Genomic DNA, 20296 nt, shown 5'->3' on the forward strand with positions numbered 1-20296 from the left:
GAAAGTCTGAGAAGGCAAAGTTAATTTTTTTTTTTTTTTTAAATCCACATTTTCAGGTTCAGGGTAGTAAAACTTGTTCCATGTAAACATAAGGAAAAATTTTTTCATTGTGAGTGTGACAGAGCACTGGAACTGGCTGCCCAGAGATGTTGTGGAGTCACTTTGTCTGGAGACATTCAAAACCTGCCTGGATGTGTTCCTGTGTGATCTACTCTAAGGAATCCTACTCTAGGGAATCCTCCTCTGGCAGGGGGGTTGGACTAGATGATCTTTCAAGGTCCCTTCCAACCCCTAACATTCAGTGATTCTGTAACTTACTTTGGTTATGCATCTTTTCCAGATCAATATGAATATATAGTTTTTAATTCACTGTAAAGCACTCTTTTTTTGGTGTAATTCTACCTAATTCAAATAAATGGCTACAATCACAAACCTTATGAAGGTTTCCCTGCCCATTGTTAGTGGTGCAAATTCTTAGGAAAGAACTTGCATCTACCCTGCCTTGACTGATTCCTCAAAAAAAAAAAAAAAAAAAAAAGGCTCTAGGAGGAAAATTATATTCTCAATGTATTCTTCTGGAGACTTAGTTTTAAAAGGCTCTGAAGAAATTCCCTGAATCCCATTTTAGGAAGAGCGTGCTTGTACCTAACTTTAACAGGCCTCAAAAGTTGCCTTCATCATCTAACCCCCTATCTGTAGGTATGCTCTTTATCTGAAGAACAGTCTTGGAATTTATTTCACCACCTCTGCATACAAGGGAAATAATTCATGAAGCATGTAGGATAAAATTTTGATATCCATGGATTGTAGGATCATCAAACTGAGCTGTTCTGCTTTTTTGCAGGTTTACAGGGTGTTGGTTTTTTTAAATCTCTCTACATGTTACTAGAGCAGTGAGTACAGCCAACTAATAGTCCTTTCCCAGCCATTTAAGAAATTGAATCTTTCCCCAGGTTCATATCCAAAAACTGTTAAGAGGAATTTCTGCAGGCTAGGTAGCCCACCTAAGAAAACTTTCATTAAGAGCATATTCAGTAGAGATTTTCAGAGCATCCCTTTACCATGATGAGGTTTGAGTGCTAGGTGTGTTTTCTTTCTCTTCATGATGGACTGTGGCAGATGCTCTCACTCCCCAAGGCCAAAATTGGGGATTACATGTAAGTGAAACCTGGAAGTTCAGCTAAGACTCTCACAACAGTGGCCGCTGAAAAGGGACATCCAGACAACCTGCATCTACCTCTGTCCCTGGCCTGATTCTTTAGTCTTTCCAAGGAAGAGACGGGGAGATGAAATCCCTTCCACTGGAAACAAAGACAAAGTTCGCAACCATCTGAGGAACCTGAACATACACAAGTCCATGGGACCTGATGAGATGCATCCCAGAGTCCTGAGGGAACTGGCTGATGTAGTTGCCAAGCCACTCTCTATGTTATTTGAAAAGTCATGGCAGTCAGGTGAAGTCCCTGGTGACTGGAAGAAAAGAAACATTACATCCATTTTTAAAAAGGGTAGAAAGGATGACCCTGGGAACTACTGACCTGTCAGCCTCACTTCTGTGCATGGGAAAATCATGGAACAGGTCCTCCTAGAACACATGCTAAGGCACATGGAGGTGATTCAGGACAGCCAGCATGGCTTTACTAGGGGAAAATCCTGCCTGACCTACCTAAGTGGCTTTCTGCAATGGAGTGACTGCATCAGTGGACAAGGGAAGACCTATGGATGTCAACTATCTGGACTGCTGCAAGGCCTTTGACACAGTCCCCCACAACATCCTTCTCTCTAAGTTGAAGAGATACAAGTTCAGTGGACTGTTCAGTGAATAAGGAATTGGCTGGATGGTTGCATCCAGAGGGTAGCGGTCAATGCTTTGATTTTCAAATGGAAAACAGTGACAAGTGGTGTCCCTCAGGGGTCTGTACTGGGACCAGTGTTGTTTAATATCTTCATTAATGATACTGACAGTGGCATTAAGAGCACCCTCAGCAAGTTTGCTGATGACACCAAGCTGGTGCAGTCAGTATGCCCGCGGATGGGATGCCATCCAGAGGGACCTAGACAAGCTGCCCAGGGGAACCTCATGAGGTTCAGCATGGACAAGTGCAGGGCCCTGCATCTGGGCCAGGGGGGCAACCGGAGATATGAATACAGGCTAGGGGAAGAAATGCAAGAGAGCAGCCCCGTGGAAAAAAACCTGGGGGTAGTAGTGGATGAAGAGCTGGACGTGACCCACCAATGTGCAGTTGCAGTCCAGAAGGCCAACCACATCCTGGGCTGCATCAAGAGAAATGCGGCCAGCAAGGCGAGAGAGGTGATTCTGCCCCTCTATTCTGTCCTGGTGAGACCTCACCTGGAGGACTGCATCCAGCTCTGGAGCCCCTAGCACAAGAAGGATGTGGACCTGTTGGAGCATGTCCAGAGGAGGGCAATGACAATGATCAGAGGTCTGGAGCACCTCTCTTATGAAGACAGGCTGGGGGAGTTGGGGTTGTTCAGCCTGAAGAGAAGACTACAGGGGACCTTATAATGACCTTCCAATACCTGAAAGGAGCCTGTAAGAAGGCTGGGGAAGACCTGTTCACTGGAGCATGGAGCAATAGGAGGAGAAGCTTCAAGCTGAAGAAGGGTAGATTTGGGGTGAATATTAGGAAGACATTCTTTACAATGAGGGCGGTGGATCACTGGAACGGGTTGCCTAGAGAGGTGCTGGGGGCCCCATCCCTGGAGAGATTCAAGGTCAGGGCTTGATGTGGCTCTGAGCAATGTCTTCGAGTATGACATGTCCTTGCTTATGGTAGGGGGTTTGGACTAGATGACCTTTAGAGATCCCTTCCAACCCAACCTATAATTCTATGAAAGAGCAGAAGAAAGAGCTGCTTGTTGGCATCTGTGATATAGCTATTACTGGCCAATGTTTGGATGTTTTTGAAGTTCTGTTCTTTGTCCCCAGGGGACTCAAACATAAATATCTTAAATTTCATGCCAAAATAATTGCTTCCTACTAGCTGCTGAGTTCCTAAACCTTTCCCTCACCTGAAGAAGCATTTCATAATGGTGTTTGTTACCTGAGGGCAAAGATTTTCTTGTTTATTTTCTCTTCTGATCTTGAAGCTTCCCAATAGAATTTACACTCTATGCAGAGTTTTCCCATATGTCAAATTCTGAAAAGCATGTATAAATTTATATTAACACCTTTCACAGCTCTGTATCCTGTTGCCCATATCCTTAGTAGTACTAAGTGCAATGCAGCACAGTGCTTGTTGGACATCCTCTGCCCACAAAGATTCTCTCAGTAGTGTTTTCATTGAAACTTGTTTGCATTAATAGGCACTTTTTCAAATCTTGCGGCCTTTTTCCATGAAAGTAAACAAGAAGTATTGAAATCTGCAGGGTTTGCATGTTTACTGTTCATGCAGCCTGACCATCGTGCTGTCAGCGAAGCTAATGATGCTTTTCTGTCATCAGAAATTCTTAACAGATCATCACACTGGGCTAGGAAGTGCACCCCTTGTATCTTTACTGTTTGGCATTTTTGCTTGGCATATATGTCCACATACCTTCTGTTTGTACAGAAACCTCTGTAGACTGTTGTAGTGGGATCACTACCAGACTGTTGACATGCTTATAACCAGCAGTCACCTGCTTTTTATAAGTTTTCTGGCTTTGCTGTACATAGCACACGTGGTTCAGGCAGTGGTTGAGTATCTTGAAGGTGAGCTACTTAGTTTTGTTGGTGACAAGGTCTTACCCTTCATCAGAGGTTCCAGTCTGATGCCTCTCCTTTGAAAGGGCTCTCTCAGCAGGCTTTGGACAGGATGGCGGTATTGAGGTATGCTCATTTGTCTTCATTGTCAACACAGGAGCCTGTAGAAGAGGCTGGTGCTATGATTTAGGCAAAAACTTTTGAATTTGTCACAGTATGACAAAACGCAAGCATTTGAAGGTTATACCAAGCTGCAAGTCATGTTCTTTTACCTTTATGCAGAGCAGCGGTTGGTATAGGAAATTACTGTATACAGTAGTTGAGCTGTCCAAGCATTGGATGTTTTTGCAGATGGAAAGAGCTGCTTTAAATAGTCATAGAGCTACTTCTTATGACTGGAAGGTTCCACTTTGACTTTATAAGAAATGCGACTAATACTATTTTTTTCTTAGTAAGATTTTTAGTGCTTCTCAAGAAGCAGTAGCCTCTCTGCTTCAGGCTGCTGTGGAAGCTCCACTATATATGTTCTTCACAGTTGTTTTTCAGCCCACCCATCTGCAAACAGCGAGTATCTACAGGAACATTCTTGCTTGTTCTTTTCCTGGTTAAAGTAATTTTTTCTGCCCATTGTACCATATGACTTGACAGCCTGAAGATGTTGCCTGCATTTGCAGAAATTCAAGTGCCAATCTGCGGTCTGGTATGTCTTACGAAGTTCAGCTCTCTCAAGGAAGGTAGAATATCTTGGCATTAGCATATAACGCTTACTCATGCTTATTTTGGTTAACTTTAATATTAGGAAGCATTCTCTTAGGCATACTCATATTGCCAAAGGAATTGGATAGTTGTGTATGCAGTTATAAAGGCTCTCAAAGGAGCTATTAACTTGCTTGCTGGCACAGGAGAGAACTAGGCTCTGGGTTAGCTCAGTTACAGTGTCTCTTATGGCCATCTTTACATGCAGCTATAAATGGAAAGGTTTTTCAATGTGACTCAGTCTTAACCATGCTAAGATTTCTAATGAGGCTGATACAGTGTTGCACTTGTCAAGAGACTGTGTCCGACAGTGAAATTTAAAGCTAGGTTATGTATATTTGATGGGCCAGAATTGGAAACTTCATGCTTTCATTACCCTCTTCACCATCTTTGTTACCATCTTCGGCACGGGTGGCCTCCCTGTGGGCTATCTCCATTCCTGATAGCTGCAGGACAGTTAGTTGGAGCTCTTGGTGTGCTGCTGCTGTTAGCAGGTCCTTCAGTGTCTGTTCATTTAGGGATTCATGGGACTCTCCTCCAGGTAACTGCAGTTTTTGTGAGGTGTACTGTTTGGACATGCTGCATCCATGTTCACATGCACAACTGCTTGAAGGAGAGAGACAAGTTGTTGTCTGTTACTCTTCTTCTGTAACTATGTGTTCGTTTACAACCTTCTCTCCTTTTCTCTTTGCCCAAGGCCCTGAAAGATTATAGGGAATTGGAGGAACTTAAAAATAAGTGTTAATTACCAATTCTGTGGCCATGAATAGAGAGAATTTGTGCATGGCTCTCCAAATACTCAAGCAAATTATTTCAACTAACAGTACTTTTATAGAAGCGTGCTCACTGTGCATTAAACACGAAGTGTGTTTCAGATAATGGTTACAGGCAGGTAGTCTTTGTGAAGTTCTTTGAGTGAAGTGGCATGGAATAATCCAGTGCTTTGTCCACTGGCATGCTCTAGATTTACTGCCTGGTGTTCCTGTGGGAGGTGATTTTCCAGCTGTTTGGCTGCTGAAGGCTGTGCAGCTCATTCCGGCCATTCTGTGAGGATGCTGTTCAGCCAGCTGCAGTGGGACTTTCGCTTTATTCCAACTATATTCTCTGTATTGGCACAGTTGAACTAGATGACCTTTAAAGGTCCTTGCTAATCCAAACCATTCTGTGATTTACTGCTGTACTCCAGCTGCTGCTATCCTGGTATTTGAAGGATGTTTGTGAGAGGGTCTCAAGATACATCATTCTTGCATTCTGGAGCAACTGGATACCATAGCCCTTCTGTTACACTCCAGTAGAGACGTAACCCTCACAAAAACTGATTGCTTAGAATGATGTAACTGTATATGTTGAAAAGACACACAAGTCTATGTATGGATACTCATTTAGTGTCACAGTTGTTGCAGTGTGACTTTCCTTTTTGCATCCAAAAACTTCTAGATTTTTCAAGCTAGAAAATAAATTATGTGATTTCAGCTAGTTTTGGTTAATGTATTTTTTGGAGGAAAGTGTTGAGGGTCAAAGTGATGTCCATGATAGATACTGCTCACATCATGTGATCTTAATTCTGAGTGGATGTCATCTATTTAATGTCAACAGTTGAGAAGATCTTGGCCTTATTTGATTTTCCACTTAAAATAGGAACAAAGTAAGACTTTAAATGACCCTTGTGTACCCTTTGCGTTTTGGAGGGATCTCAGTCAAATCTCTCCAACGTGCATCTATTCTGTGCCAGCACAGATGCTTTTGTGGGGAGCAACATGGAATGGTGGTGTAACAGTTTCTCTCCCCCATAAATATAGGCATGGTTTCTTAAGTTCAGAGGATTCAATAGTGGGGGAAACTGCTAATACAGTGGTGTGAAACACCTAAATGGGAGAATCTGCTGTTTGAGCTCTTAAAAAGTTTTATCTTTTTATTGACAGAAGAAACTCGGAAATAACAAATGAGATAATGTGGCATTTCCTAACTGGAATTTTATTTTCAGTAAGTTCAGTAAAAATAGTTTGTTTGCTAAATTCTTGATTATTCTAAGTATTTAATAATCTTCTGAAGCAAAGGATCTGCAAGAGGCCTGCATCTAAAAGACTTTTTAACAGAAATTTGATAGTAAAGGTCACCTGTCTTTATTGCAAGATCTTGCAAAACACATAGTTGAGCAGCACTGATACCAAACTATTTGTTTGAAAAAGTATCACCAGGTGAATAAGCATGGATAACAATTCTTACATAAAAATTGTTACATCAAAAAATTTTAGAAAAACCCTCCAAAGCTCTTCCCCTGAATTTTCTGAGTATGAGGTGCAGAAAATCCAACCAAATACTTTAAGGAGGAACAGAATCAGAAAACCTTGCCTTACACTACAGTGGTTTGCTGCTAATGATAAGTAAGCTGGATTCTTCCCTGTAAAGGATTTTTTATTAATCATTTAACTTGCTGCAGCAGACATTTGGTGATAGTTCTGCGTTAAGACTCTGGGTTCTTCAGGCTGCACCTTTTATGTAAACAGGGAATGTCTGGTGGGGCCATGTCTGCCTCCCTCATAACTAAATATGTCTTCCTGTACATTCATCGATGTGTGGACTCATCACCGTGAACTGAGTCTATGGGTGGAAAGAGAAGGGCAGTAGGACTGAAGACATGAAGGCATTCATTCCTCCAGCTCATGTCACTCCTCCCAGAGCTGTCTTGTTTTACTTAACAGCACAGCTGATCTGTAGGAGCTGCTCTTCTGAGGCAGCAAGGAGGCCCTTTCTCCAAGGGGAGATGCGTGTAGTAGCTGTGCACTGAAGAAAGCTCACCTGTGCATGGAGAGGGCCTCTGGAAATTGGGTCTGGTCCCTGCAGTTGCCAAAGCAATATAGTTTAGACAACCAGTAGGAAAAGGTGTTGTTCTTGAGAAATCCAGATTGGCTGGGGTTAAATGATGTTTGCTCTTTTCTTAAAATGGCAGTAGCCAGTACTTAGTGTGGAAAATAAATATATTGTAGGTCTTTATGGTGAATGCATCCTTCAGTGTGAAGGAGCTGCCCGATGCAGTTTGTCTGCATAGCACTGTTTGCTCAGCCTGCTCATTTGCATCTTCCTTCTCTCCAAAAACGCTTGACAACAAAATAACTTCAGTGCTTGTCTGAATGGATGTGCTCCAAGGACACTGCCATTACTCTGCAGCTCTGGAGAGGCTCTCGTAGCTAATCTAGGTGATCTGATGTGCTCTTTGGAGATTTAGTTTCTCTGCTTAGACTTGACAAAAATTAAACTATGCTAAGTTTGTGGAGCATTGTGTTCTGCATTAAATGGCTGTTTAATTCTGGTGCTTGTTTATTGTTTTAAGCATTCTCTTACATGACAAAAAACAATATATTGCTTGAGAGCCTTTCAAAGTGAGGCTGGAAAGGTTGTTTTAAATTCTTTTCAAATATCTAAAAAGTAAGCAAGTCCCAGAAATTTTGGATCTGAGCTTGCTGTTTTTTCTAAAATAAAATAAAATATTAGGGTCTCCTTCGAAACATTATCCTCTTCGGGAGCTTTTATATGTTCTACAAGCAAAGCATGATATCATCTCCAGTCAGTACCCTATGGTTGTCAGTTAATTGTTTGGAAACTGAAAATCCTGCCTTTCCTTGCTAGTATATTTGTTTTAGATGTTACAGCTGTTTGTTACATCTTTTCAATTATTTGCTTCATTAGAGACTGAAATAATAACGCACTGTTAAAAACAAACACAAATCAAAACACCATAAAAAGATGTTCATATATACATGCATAATCATCTTCCATTGCCCTTTCTGTCTTTGATTGTACCTCTAGACATACCAAGCAAAATATAAAGTCTAAAATTTAGAAATAACTGCTTCATACATTCAGAATAATACTTTTAGGACATTTTAAATTTGTAAAAAAGCACATACAGGCACAGTAACAATTGATTATTTGATTCCTTTCTTTTTATATTAGGCCTTTAGGTGTTCAGTTTTTTTCTAACTAAGCAAGGTGGCGATGTTAAATGGTACTTTACCACTGAAAAGTTGTTTTTTTTTTTCTTCAGTAATTCCTTAAAGGAGCTAATTCTGGAAGGTGCATTGTTGTAAATCAGGAATTAGGCTAACAATGTCAGTGGGAAATAGTGTACGGAGCGTGCTGCTTTCACCCACAAGATGAAAATACGTGTAACCAGGAACTTTGAAGTAGGCTTACCTGAGAACTGATCTTACACTGGAAAATAATTTGTCACGTGTGGCTAAACATTAATGTCATGCAGCTCTATGTGTATTGTAAAGGTCTGTTAGAAAATTGATCCCCAAACAGCAAGTTTTATTTCATTCACATGTTGTGGATTGTCGTAGTTCTGTCTGTGATTAGCAAGCTGCTAGATCCTTGGAGCTGAAATACTGTGAATTCTATTTGCAGTTACAAATGCCTTTATGAAAGCAATTTTATCTAAACTTTTCTTTTGAAAGGGACCATTGCATCATCACCCTGTGCATTAAGTGTCTCTATTTTTTGTCACTGCTTTACAGAACAAAAGAGATGAACATCTTTTGAAAAAAAGAAATGTTCCGCAAGAAGAAAGTTTAGAAGATTCTGATGTTGATGCTGACTTCAAAGCAGTAAGTTCCTTGATTCTAGAATTATTTTTAAAACTTTGGTGGTGTCCAAAAGCAATACATTTTGGTTTTACTTTAACACTGGGAGTCTTGCAGTTACTTGAAAGCAAAATTATGAACTTATATGCTTTTAAAATTAGGTTGATTTTATTAAATGTTTTAAATTATATCATTTAGCAGCAAAATTAATTACTAAAACTTTTTTTTTCTTTTCAAGCAAAACGTAACACTAGAAGCTATACTGCAGGTATGTTACATTTAATGATTTTTTTAATAAAAATGCATGTGCTGTGCTTTTTTTTTTTTACTGGTTTGTTTTTTGTTATTTTCAGAACGCCACAAGTGACAACCCAGTGATCCAACTGAGTGCTGTCCAAGCTGCAAGGTAAAAATAGATAAAGGCACAGAGGTGTGTTTCCTATGCTTTTTTCGTTACGGAAGTTACTTATTTTACTTTTACATTTAATTTCACAGAAAACTCCTATCCAGTGACAGAAATCCACCTATTGATGACTTAATAAAATCAGGAATTTTGCCAATTCTGGTTAAATGCCTAGAAAGGGATGATAAGTAAGTATACTTTTTTAAATGTTCACCTTTACTAAAATCTGCATTCAACAAAACATCTACTTTCAAATGACACTGAAGATTCATAGCACTGTGTAATCTATTACAGTGGATCATATTCCATGATGATATACTATAAATCCTTCATGAGTATTTACTCTGCCACTGAAATGTCCTTTCATTTTTTAGACCTTGCAAGAGTATATCCAGCTAATGAAACCTTACCAAATTTCTCACTGGTTTTGAATATTTCAGACTTTTTTTGTTAACTGTTTTTAAGAAACTTGCCTCAGGCTTGCTGCATGTATTTGTGTGAAGGCAGGGGAAAAATCTAGCATCAATATCAAAAGAAAGGATCATGCTAGTATTAAAACAAGACTTACTAGATGCAGATAAAATTAGTTACAAATATTATGAAAGCTGAGGAACATCTCTTCCAAGATGTCTGTGATGGAGCAGAAAAATGTCTTTATCCCAGTGTGCCAGCTTACACTTGATCTGGGATGTAATGTTAGGCCAAGTTTTTATTAGTTATGATCAGACATGGTAAATTTATTGAGAACTGCTAATGACAGTGAGGCAGTTGCATATTGTTCACTAAATATGAATGGGTTTGGATGAGTTGGATGTGAAGAGGTCTCTATTACCCATTAGAGAGGCATAATTCAATTTTATTATAAGAGGTGCTAGAAATCTTTCATACAGGAGATAATTAATTGACTAGAGTCATGGTCAGCTTAATTGGTTAGTGTGTGCTTTGACAAGTATTGCTGCGTTTATTTTTACTACTAATACAAAGTCAGAATGATGGGGTAGATTATATAAGTTAATGGAATGTTAAATCTTTTTTCTATCTTTTACTCTGAAATGTCAAGGCTTATAATTTTTTTTTACTTTTTTTTTTAACTTTAAGCCTAGTGGCACTACTTAAACGTAGAGTGTCTCAGAGTGGATACAGCTAGTAATGCTGAAATGAACCGTGAAATAATATACAGATCGTATTTCAACTTATTACTGTAAAATTATTTAATTACAGCCCTTCATTACAATTTGAAGCTGCGTGGGCATTGACTAACATAGCATCAGGGACTTCTGCACAGACTCAAGCTGTTGTACAGTCTAGTAAGTATGATGATTTTCCTTTTGGGGTTGGTTGATCTTGTGGGTAAAAGGGAAGAGGGGATATTTGGATAACAAATGCCTTTTTTTAATCAAAACCATTAAAATAATAAATGCATGTCTATCCTCTTTAAAACAATTCAACGTTTGCTCTTAAACATTAACATGTTTGTCACTAACGATTTCATACTAAGGAATCCCAGACCTGATTTTTCCCATAAAGAAGACAGAGATTGACAGATGATGTACTGAGAATGTAAAAAAAATTGTAGTCCTTTCTAATCCTTGAGTTGATTTCTGCAATCATGTACCACTAAACCCCGTATAACTAAATCTTGTTAGCAAGTAATTCTTTATACCTCAAAGGGATGTTCATAAATCTTACTAAAGTTTTCAAATACCTAGCATTATGTAAGGTTGCCCATTTAAATACAGAGCTAAGAAAGTTGCCATCCTTTCCATCACCATGTGATTAGTATCTCGTAAAGACGCAGTGTTTGTTGCGCTGCCTTCGTTTCTTGCTTAACCAACCAGTGAGACTTCTATTATGAGAAGAGAAATAAACTCTGAAGTTAATTGAAGATGAATTAATCTAATTAATTTTTCAGGATTATAGATGTAACCTTTATATATCAGCATGCTTATCTTAAACCAATCACCTTTATGCTAAATACAACATTCTGTCACTAAGCAGGAGACATTCGATAATCAATTTTATGATAAATTGTCTTGACTTACTGAGTCAGTGTTTTTATATGGGAAATCAGTGACTTAGTTATTTGATTTCTTTTTATTTTAACTGTATGAACCTGCCTTTCAAATAAAAATTCTGGTTTGTATATTTTAATAGCTAATAAAAATCTCACTAGTTGTCACATTCTACATAGATTAGATACTGGATGACTAGAGTGAGAATGCTTTTACCAAAATGAGCTTTGGTTAAAAATCCAAAGCCTTTTAAGAAAAATAAACATCTTTAATTTGTTTCAAAAAATCCTGATATGGTTGGGCACTTCTGGTTTTAGATTGCTTTTCTGGTGTCTAAATATCTTGGGAAGTCTATTCCCAAGTTTTTCCATCCTTCCCAGCTTGTTCATTGGTTAGTAATAATTTTCTTCCTTTATCAAGTCCCACTATGTTACCATATTTGAATGAATTAATCTAATGAAAAGGCTGATCATAGTCTTAGCTTTGCAGAAAAAAAATCTGGAAAAATCTCAAAGTAAAAATTAAAATTAGAATGAAAATATGTACAGCATGGCCAAAAGCATTGTTGTTACCTAAACAATTACTGGGAGTTCAAGCTGGAATATGTCTGTCCCAAAATCTGTTTAGCTAATGCTTGAAAAGAAGAAAATGTGATAGTTACTTGAGAGAAGCAAAAAGCATTTCTCAAGCTTTAATCCTGAAGAGAAAATGGAAGAAGTTTAGTCTAAAAGTCTTGCTGCTTTGGCTGGGAGATGACTAAGGGAAACATCCTCCTAACTCTGCTCTCTTTTGGTAAGAGATTGTTTGAGGAAACAGCCACAGGCCAGAGGCTGCTGCAGCCTAAGTACAAAAGAAAGCAACTCCTGCAATCAAGAGGGGCAGATGGTAGTTGGAAGGCCCAGGAGAAGAGGAGAAGTACTATACGCACAGAATAGCTCTTGGCAGGAGCCAATTTGGAGAAGAAGTAATTAATTTTTTAGCAGCAGTAGATCGAATAACCTGCAACTTGTGCTTTCTCAGACTGCCCTCAAGCCTGAGTGCTGATAGGAAATAACTTCATTTGTACTTTGGAAAGCAGACCAGGATTGCAATCTAATGTAAACTACATACTTGGCTGTCCCCTCTGACATATGTTGAATACATATATGAGTGAAGTGTAATCTCAGTAATGACTGACAAGGAAGCTAGAATATTCCACTTGAGCTAATGGAAGTGGGATGATTGTTACAAGAAGAGAGTGAGTGTTCTTAAGCAGCAGTGTGCTGCTGCCCCTCAACACTTGTCAGTTGTAGACAGTTGCTGAATTACTCATCTAGGCCACGGAAGGGAGTTCTAGGTTGCCTTTACTCGTCGTCACACTGTTTTTCAGGAAAATACATCAGGTGGTTTTGGCTCATTATCACATGTTAAATTATCAACAGAGTATTGATTCACAGTTGCTCACAAATTGTGTTGCAATTTTTTTAAATTTCTGGATCTGTTTTTACAATTAAAAAACAGTCTCCCCTTCAACAGTATATAAATTGATCTATTTTGCTCAGAAAGACTGTAGGATGAGTATGATCATATATAGATACAAAAAACTGCTGCAAGTATTACTGTCTTTCAAACAGTGTGGATTGTTTGAAGGAAAGTAGTGCATGGGAATACTAGAGGAATACTTTTGTAGCTCTGTTAAATTTATTTAATTCAGCAGAGACTGATATCTAAAATCAGTACCACTTCCTTAATCTGGTATGTTGAATGGAGTATATAAGAGCAAATTAGAACACGTCTTAGGACTGGCAGATGGATGTAAATCTTCACTCCATGTGGAAACTAACTATAGCCAGCTCTTGGGAGGAAGCTATTTTCTTACAGTCAAGATTTGAAGCACGTTTGCACAAGTAGGCACGTCATTCTGCTAGGTACATCTTGTGATCTTGGATAACTGGAAAATGTGAATTACCAGGATGTTAAACCTAACACCTACATACTTGAGGCTCTTTCTCATAATTGTGAGAAATACAGGGAAATATTTGAATGTGGGCAGTATGGTTGTTTCATAGTTGCTTGTTCTCAAGTCTTTATTTTTTCCCCTCTAGACGTGAATAGAAATTTAACTAACTGAGGTTTTGTGTGCTTTTCATAATAGAAACATGCGTCTTGGTATAAGGCATGGTAGTGAAAGTGTTAATCAGTGGAAGTATTGTGCATATACCATGTTCCAGTAAAAACAAAACCACTCTTTGCCTTCTGCAGATGCAGTACCCCTCTTCTTGAGACTACTTCATTCGCCACACCAGAATGTCTGTGAGCAAGCTGTCTGGGCTCTTGGGAATATCATAGGTAACTCTTTTTGTTAGAATGATTTGAATCCAGGGAGTGTTTCATTTTAGAATATGACTTTTGGAACATTGGCATTATCATATAAGACTATGTTTCCTCTAAATTCTGTGACTTGATATAATTTTTACATGGCCAGAATTACCTATGTACATCCTGCTTTTTCAAAAGAATAGTGTCTCTTGCTACACAAAATATTAACAGGATAAATTTTGTGTCTTGTAAAATATACATACATATCCGTACGTATGTATATTTAATTGAACATGATCTTTTAGTAGTAGAGACTATTGGTGAGGAAACATAGAATTTCAGTATCCCGACATGTCATTGCATACATTTCAAGATTTTCCATTTTTAATGTAATTTCTTTTACAACAATTTTCATTTCTGTAGGTGATGGTCCTCAGTGTAGAGATTATGTCATATCACTGGGAGTTGTCAAACCTCTTCTGTCCTTCATCAATCCTTCCATTCCCATCACCTTCCTTCGGAACGTCACATGGGTCATTGTAAATCTCTGCAGGAATAAGGACCCCCCACCGCCTATGGAGACAGTTCAGGAGGTAAATAAAGAATTACAAGACAGATCATTTTTTATACTCTGGGCTAGAGGCCAAATGTTTTACATTGCCATACTATGAATTTATGCATGTTATTTGCCACTGTCTTGTACCACTTACAAGTTTTAAAATGAAGTTACTTGACTGAGTAAGACTAAAGACTGATGAGCCTTATATTAAAAGAGACACAATAAAAAATTGACACTAGAAAGTGTTAACATACTTAGTATTTCATGTTTTTATAAAAAGTACTTCAAACATGATTCTGTATATAGAAGTATTCAAATGTTATTTTTAGTAAGAGAGAATGTAAGTAAACTGGTGAATGTAGTGGAGTCTGTTTTCAGCTAGTGTGAACATGCAATATCAAGTCCCTACTTGAGAAGACAAGCATCTGAAAATCCTTTTAAACTGGTGAATGGAGTGAATGCACCTTTTATAGAGTAGTAAGCACAGCTAATAAGGTGGTGCTCTTTGTCTAGAACTATAGTTGTAATGTTTGTAAAGTTCTTAATGATGTCCCAAGTGTAGTTAGCATTTTTGAAGCCAGGTGAAGTATAATATTGCTGTTGGCAACTATACTTCAATGAAATTCTTCAAACGTAGCAGAGAATGGGGAAACTTTTACAAGTAATACTTGTAATACCAAATAAAAATCCCTATTCTAAGCAGTCCTATCATGGCTCGGTTTTATATTTTCTCCATATGTGAATACAAAAATAAAATTTTACTTTAATCCAAGAGGTATTTTATGTATTGATGTTAGGCAAATGATTTTTATTGTATTGTGTGGTAAGAAAGCTTTCAAAAAAGCAGAAGGAAGTCTTATCTCTGTTTGCTTGTTTTCCCTCAATAGTCTACTGTCTGTGTGTCTTTGAAATATAGTACTGCCTTGTATTTTTATGAATTTTAGATTTATATGTGTGTATGTATATATATATCCACACACACACACTTTGAGGGAATGACCAGCTGCTGGGAATTGTGTGAATGCAATATGCTAATGCAGTCTCAAGCTAAGCTTTCTGACTGTAATACTTGGATTTGTGATTGTACTGCCAATTATATTCTACTGTAATGACTGATGAACTTCTTTTCAGATTTTGCCAGCATTGTGTGTTCTCATTTACCATACAGATATAAACGTAAGTAATTTCTAAAGTTTTAGAAGTAAGTGGCAAACTCGGTTTTGTGTGTTAATTTATATATAATTAAGTAGTAAATGCACTATTAAATATGAAGACTAATATAATTGTAGTAATTTAGAGCATGAAAAAGAATGTCTAAACACTGTTTCTGAAATATCTTTTCTAAAAGTTTGGGGTTTCTTTCTCCTTTACATTAGAAACTACATAGAAAATCCTATCTGGCAGAATTGAGCACTAGAAATTTAAAATGCCAGCTTTGCCATCAGCTTCACTTTAATTCTGCCCAAATTTATAGTTTTACATAGATGATACATAATGCATGTGTAGAAAAAGTGCATATAATTCTACATATCAGTCCAATCAGATGCCATGATCATTTGGGTAAATCTTGAGTTCTGTAACCTGCTGGGTGCCTGACTTTCCTTTTTAACTAGGAAAATCACATGTAAAAATATACTTAAACAGTAATAAACTATTGTTTTGTGGCACCTTTGGCAACTTTTCTTCATGTTTTTAGTACTAAATTTTCAGTACTTCCCACATTCCTGATCAATAGGTTTACATATATTTTCTGAGTAAAGTGGTAAAGGCGTGGACTTATTTCCTGAAGTCTTATATTGGGACTTCAGGACCAAAGATGTGTGTAACTAAGGGATACTGAGCTGTTCTTCTCCCATTAGAACTTTGTAATGTATTTGGTTCTTGCTCCGTGTACTGATCTTTTAACTTAGGTAAGCATGAATAAAACTTTCGTGGTGGGTCTGGAGATAGAACATAAGGTGGAACTATCTTTGGTTACCTCCACGCTGTGGTAGTGGTGGTGTTTCTGCTGCTCTTTTAATGGTGAAGTGAGCTTTCCAATTTGTAATTTGGGCAAACTTGAATGGAAATTAATAGCAAAACCATACATCTAACTTATAGACAGTTTTTTCCCTGCCAAATTTGAAAGGTTTTGCAAGCGATGATTGTGTGAGAGCTTCTTGAAGTAGATATGAGACTATGTGATGCCAGGTTTTGACTGATCTCAACTAGGGTGCCCGTCTTTTTGATCCTGAGAGTCAGGTGCTAGTTTGGAGGTACCAGTCTGGTCCCAGCCTCTCTGTACAGGAGCAGCAAACGTATCTTTGGAGATGAGTCAGTGATGCAGGTAGGTCAGCCAACAGTCCTGCAAGCGCTTCTGGTGGCTGCTGCTCTTGTCACCAGCAGGGCTGTGGGGCAGCAAACTGGTGAGGCACCATCTCTCACTGCTTCTGCTGTGATACTGGCTCCACTGCAGCACGTTCTGCTGTCTCTGTGGCATTAGCAGGTGAAGGCAGCAGCAGGCTGTGTCAAGAAAGCATTAGGTCTGTGCTGTCTGGTTCCAGGAGCTGGGTGGAAGCAGCCTGTGGGCCAGGACTTCAAAGTCCTTCCTGTTTTAGTACTGTAGCATGTAGCTGTCTTAATAGGTCGAAATTTTGAACAGGTACCTGTTTTAAGAGTAGAATAGATCTAGATACTGCAGCAGATTATGTCCTCAGTGGGGTCCCAGTTTTCCTTCCTGCAGTTCCTGATGTCATCTTGACGAGATGTGATATCCCTCTTTCTGCTGGCTTTATGTCTGCTTCAGATACTACCTTTAATGACTGTAACTATTCTACCTTTCCTTTTTGAGGCCTCTCAAATCATCCTTATCAAGTCATCACTGATGTAGTCTTTATTTTCTTTAAGAGAGTAAGATTGCCCTGCATGATAGTAATTTCTCTGCTTTCCAGTTGCTACTTTACAATAGTTGCTAGTCCTTTAGTTGGTATAAGCACTCCTCTCCTTTGCTGTGGATTTTAATCTTAATATGAAGGCAGAAAAAGGCAAACATCCAGAATAGTTTGCAGTTCCACTTCTGAACTGCACTATGGATCAGAAATGCTACGGTTTAGGTAGACGGACTAGAGACTGAGGCAACTTAGTTATTCTGTAATCAAAAGATTGCACAGGTAACAAATGATAGCAAATTATAGGCTGGGTTGTATTGTCTTCTGTTCCTGGCACAACTGCCTATCTGAGCTGGTTATCTATGAAATGCAAATTGAGTCCAGCAGTTTACATTTGTGAGATGATGTATACTGTCACTGTATGTACCAAAATGTGGTATTTAATAAAAAAAAAATAATTGGACAGAGGACATATGGAAATTATTGTTATGGAACAAATGGCCCTAGTTTTCAGAGTTGTACGTAGTAATTACCAGTTTACTGGTTAGGTCTAGTCATAATGTTTGAGTTTTTCCTGTAACTAAATTGCATGTTCTTTTTTCCCCTCCAGACATGTGAAATGTTGATCACTAAATTAAGCCTCCATTGTATGGATTTTACTGTTCAATGTGTAATCCACATTCTGTCTAATTTGTAGATTCTCGTGGACACTGTTTGGGCTTTGTCCTACTTAACAGATGGTGGAAATGAACAGATACAAATGGTGATTGATTCAGGAGTTGTACCTTTTCTAGTTCCCCTTCTGAGTCATCAGGAGGTTAAAGTTCAAGTAAGTCTGGTTCAGTTGCTGTTCTTCATAAGGCTATTTTCTAAAAAAATGTGTGTTAGTGTATTTATTAATGGAGTACTGTGATGGGCATTTGTTTTGTTACAGTTCTTTTTAGCATTTGATGTTACAGGTAAAATTGAACAAAAATGTTACCTACACTGGGGCAAAAAGGTTATTAAAATTAAATAAAACTTGAACAAAACAGTTCTAATACAGTTTTAAGTAAAGTGACATGTTACGTTAACTTCCATTATGTGATTACATGGGGTGTCTTCCTTTTGTATTCCTAAAATATTTAATGACATCAGATTTTACATTTTACAGAATTCAAGTTACATCCACTGTATTCTGTTGCAGCACACATTGCTGTGCATATTCTGTCTGAAAAGCTCATGGGAGTCACTTTATTTTGGGATCTTTCAAATGTTAAAGTATTTGCAGATGCTGAGCCCTTTTAGTAAATTTCTCACTAGCTACAAGTGGTAGCTAGTTAACTGAGCTTGTTTGTTTAATTTCAAAGATGAAGGGAGACTAAAAGCATTTACTAACTGAGACATAAAGTCCAATTCTGAAAGTCAACCGAGTCAGTAAGAAAAAAATGTAGTGAAGAGCTTAATGGAGAAGTAAGCAACCTTGGCAGATGAAGTCAAAGCCTAGAAACAGCATAGTTGTAAGTCAGATATGATGCATGATGAATTAACTTTCTATTTTTTAATATTATTTTAACTTCTAATCTTTACACTCTTAAGAGTTGAGCTGCAGCATGTCTGTTCAATAAAATGCTGCACTGTGCGTTTCTGTTTTGATGAAAGAGTATCCATTTTTAGATGTAGCTCAGAGGGTGAAGTGCTAAATTGTATTTTGCAAAGTGTTTTTATAAAGAGACGTTTTAAAATTATGTTTGTTTTAGCATAAGTAACAGCAATGTCTTTAACACGCAATTTTCTTTCCTTCCCACTTTGGATATTCAGACAGCAGCACTGAGAGCAGTAGGCAACATAGTAACTGGTACTGATGAACAGACACAAGTTGTTCTCAATTGTGATGTTTTGTCTTATTTCCCAAATCTCCTGACGCATCCAAAAGAGAAGATAAACAAGGTATTATTTGTTTCTTCCTGACTTGATCTTTTTGTTTAAGAAATGAACCAGTCTGTAGAATATTACAGGAGGATTTCTTGGAAATCCTCTTGGAAATACATGCTGTTATTTCCAGCATCTGGGCAATTTTGTATAAAGATGCAACCTTTCAGGCTGGTGCTTAATTAGGTCTAAAGCCAAACAGCTGTAGTGAGGATCCATACATTAGAGTTGATGTTTTTAGGGTGGACAGATGGGTTTTGGTTTGGAGTGAGATTTTTTTTTTCATTTGCAAAGTGAGTAACTGGCTAACTTGTGTTACAGTTTTTCATAACTAAAGATCATTACTTTTGCTTGAGTCCAGTGAGTAGACTAAGACTGATCCAGTTTTTCTACTGTATCTTTTCCTGGTGGAGTTTGTTCTCTTGTCCATCTTCACCTTCTGGGATGTGTAGGGAGCACCACTGTACTTTTCTGAAAGTGGTCCTTGCGTTTTCCTCTCCTTCCTTTTGGCAGAGTTAATGTCACTGCTGCAAAGACTGGAGGGAAGAGAGGAAGTTACATGAAAGTGATCAGTGCCCTCTTTTCCATAGTTGTATTTCATGTTATTGGCAGGTTTTTTTAATCATCTTGTCATCTTCCACTGCAAAAGTGGGGCTGGCTGAGGAGAAGCCTTTTTTGTTTGTCTTACTGTCAGAGTTTAACACAGGATCAGCAATTAAACTAACGACAATAATGTTCTCTAATCCCTCCCACCCAGATAAGGAAAGGAGAGGGAATAAGGAGAGAGGCTTCCAGATTGAAAACTAGACTAGACGGCTTTAATGAAATACTAGTGATAAAAGAAAATATGTACAAATATATACAAATATGTGCAGGAATGTGCAAAACCCCTGTCGCCTACCCCCAGCAATTCCCAGTATACTCCCTTGTCCCAGAACGGTCCAAAACTGCTTCCAGAGATAGTGGCAGGGCAGACAGGAGCTGAGGGTAGAGGTATGAAGGACAGGAATGCACAGGCCTAGGGATCAAAGGAGATGAACAGATGCAGTCCTCCCTGGACCCCAGCCAGGGGTGGAAGAAGAAGGAGGAAGAAAGTTACTTCTGTGATCCCTGAATTTATACCGATGGTGACACAGTGGTCTGGAATAATCTTTTTGGCAAATTTTGTCATCTGTCTAGTCCCCTCCTCCCTACAGAAGGGCTG

General features: G+C 38.3%; 1 protein-coding gene across 1 annotated transcript in view; it reads left to right on the plus strand.

Annotated features, from left to right (window-relative positions):
- KPNA3 (karyopherin subunit alpha 3) overlaps positions 1–20296 on the plus strand; it is a 53028-nt gene that overhangs the window by 24828 nt on the left and 7904 nt on the right. Inside the window, exons 3-12 of the mRNA XM_051622368.1 lie at positions 8977–9066; positions 9281–9310; positions 9396–9448; positions 9538–9633; positions 10667–10752; positions 13699–13785; positions 14179–14348; positions 15446–15490; positions 17879–18010; positions 18982–19110. Of these exons, the coding sequence (XP_051478328.1) occupies positions 8977–9066; positions 9281–9310; positions 9396–9448; positions 9538–9633; positions 10667–10752; positions 13699–13785; positions 14179–14348; positions 15446–15490; positions 17879–18010; positions 18982–19110 (918 nt within the window). The remainder of the gene's footprint in view (positions 1–8976; positions 9067–9280; positions 9311–9395; positions 9449–9537; positions 9634–10666; positions 10753–13698; positions 13786–14178; positions 14349–15445; positions 15491–17878; positions 18011–18981; positions 19111–20296) is intronic.

Source organism: Apus apus, chromosome 1 (genome assembly GCF_020740795.1).
Source record: "Apus apus isolate bApuApu2 chromosome 1, bApuApu2.pri.cur, whole genome shotgun sequence".
Classification (NCBI taxonomy): Eukaryota; Metazoa; Chordata; class Aves; order Apodiformes; family Apodidae; genus Apus; species Apus apus.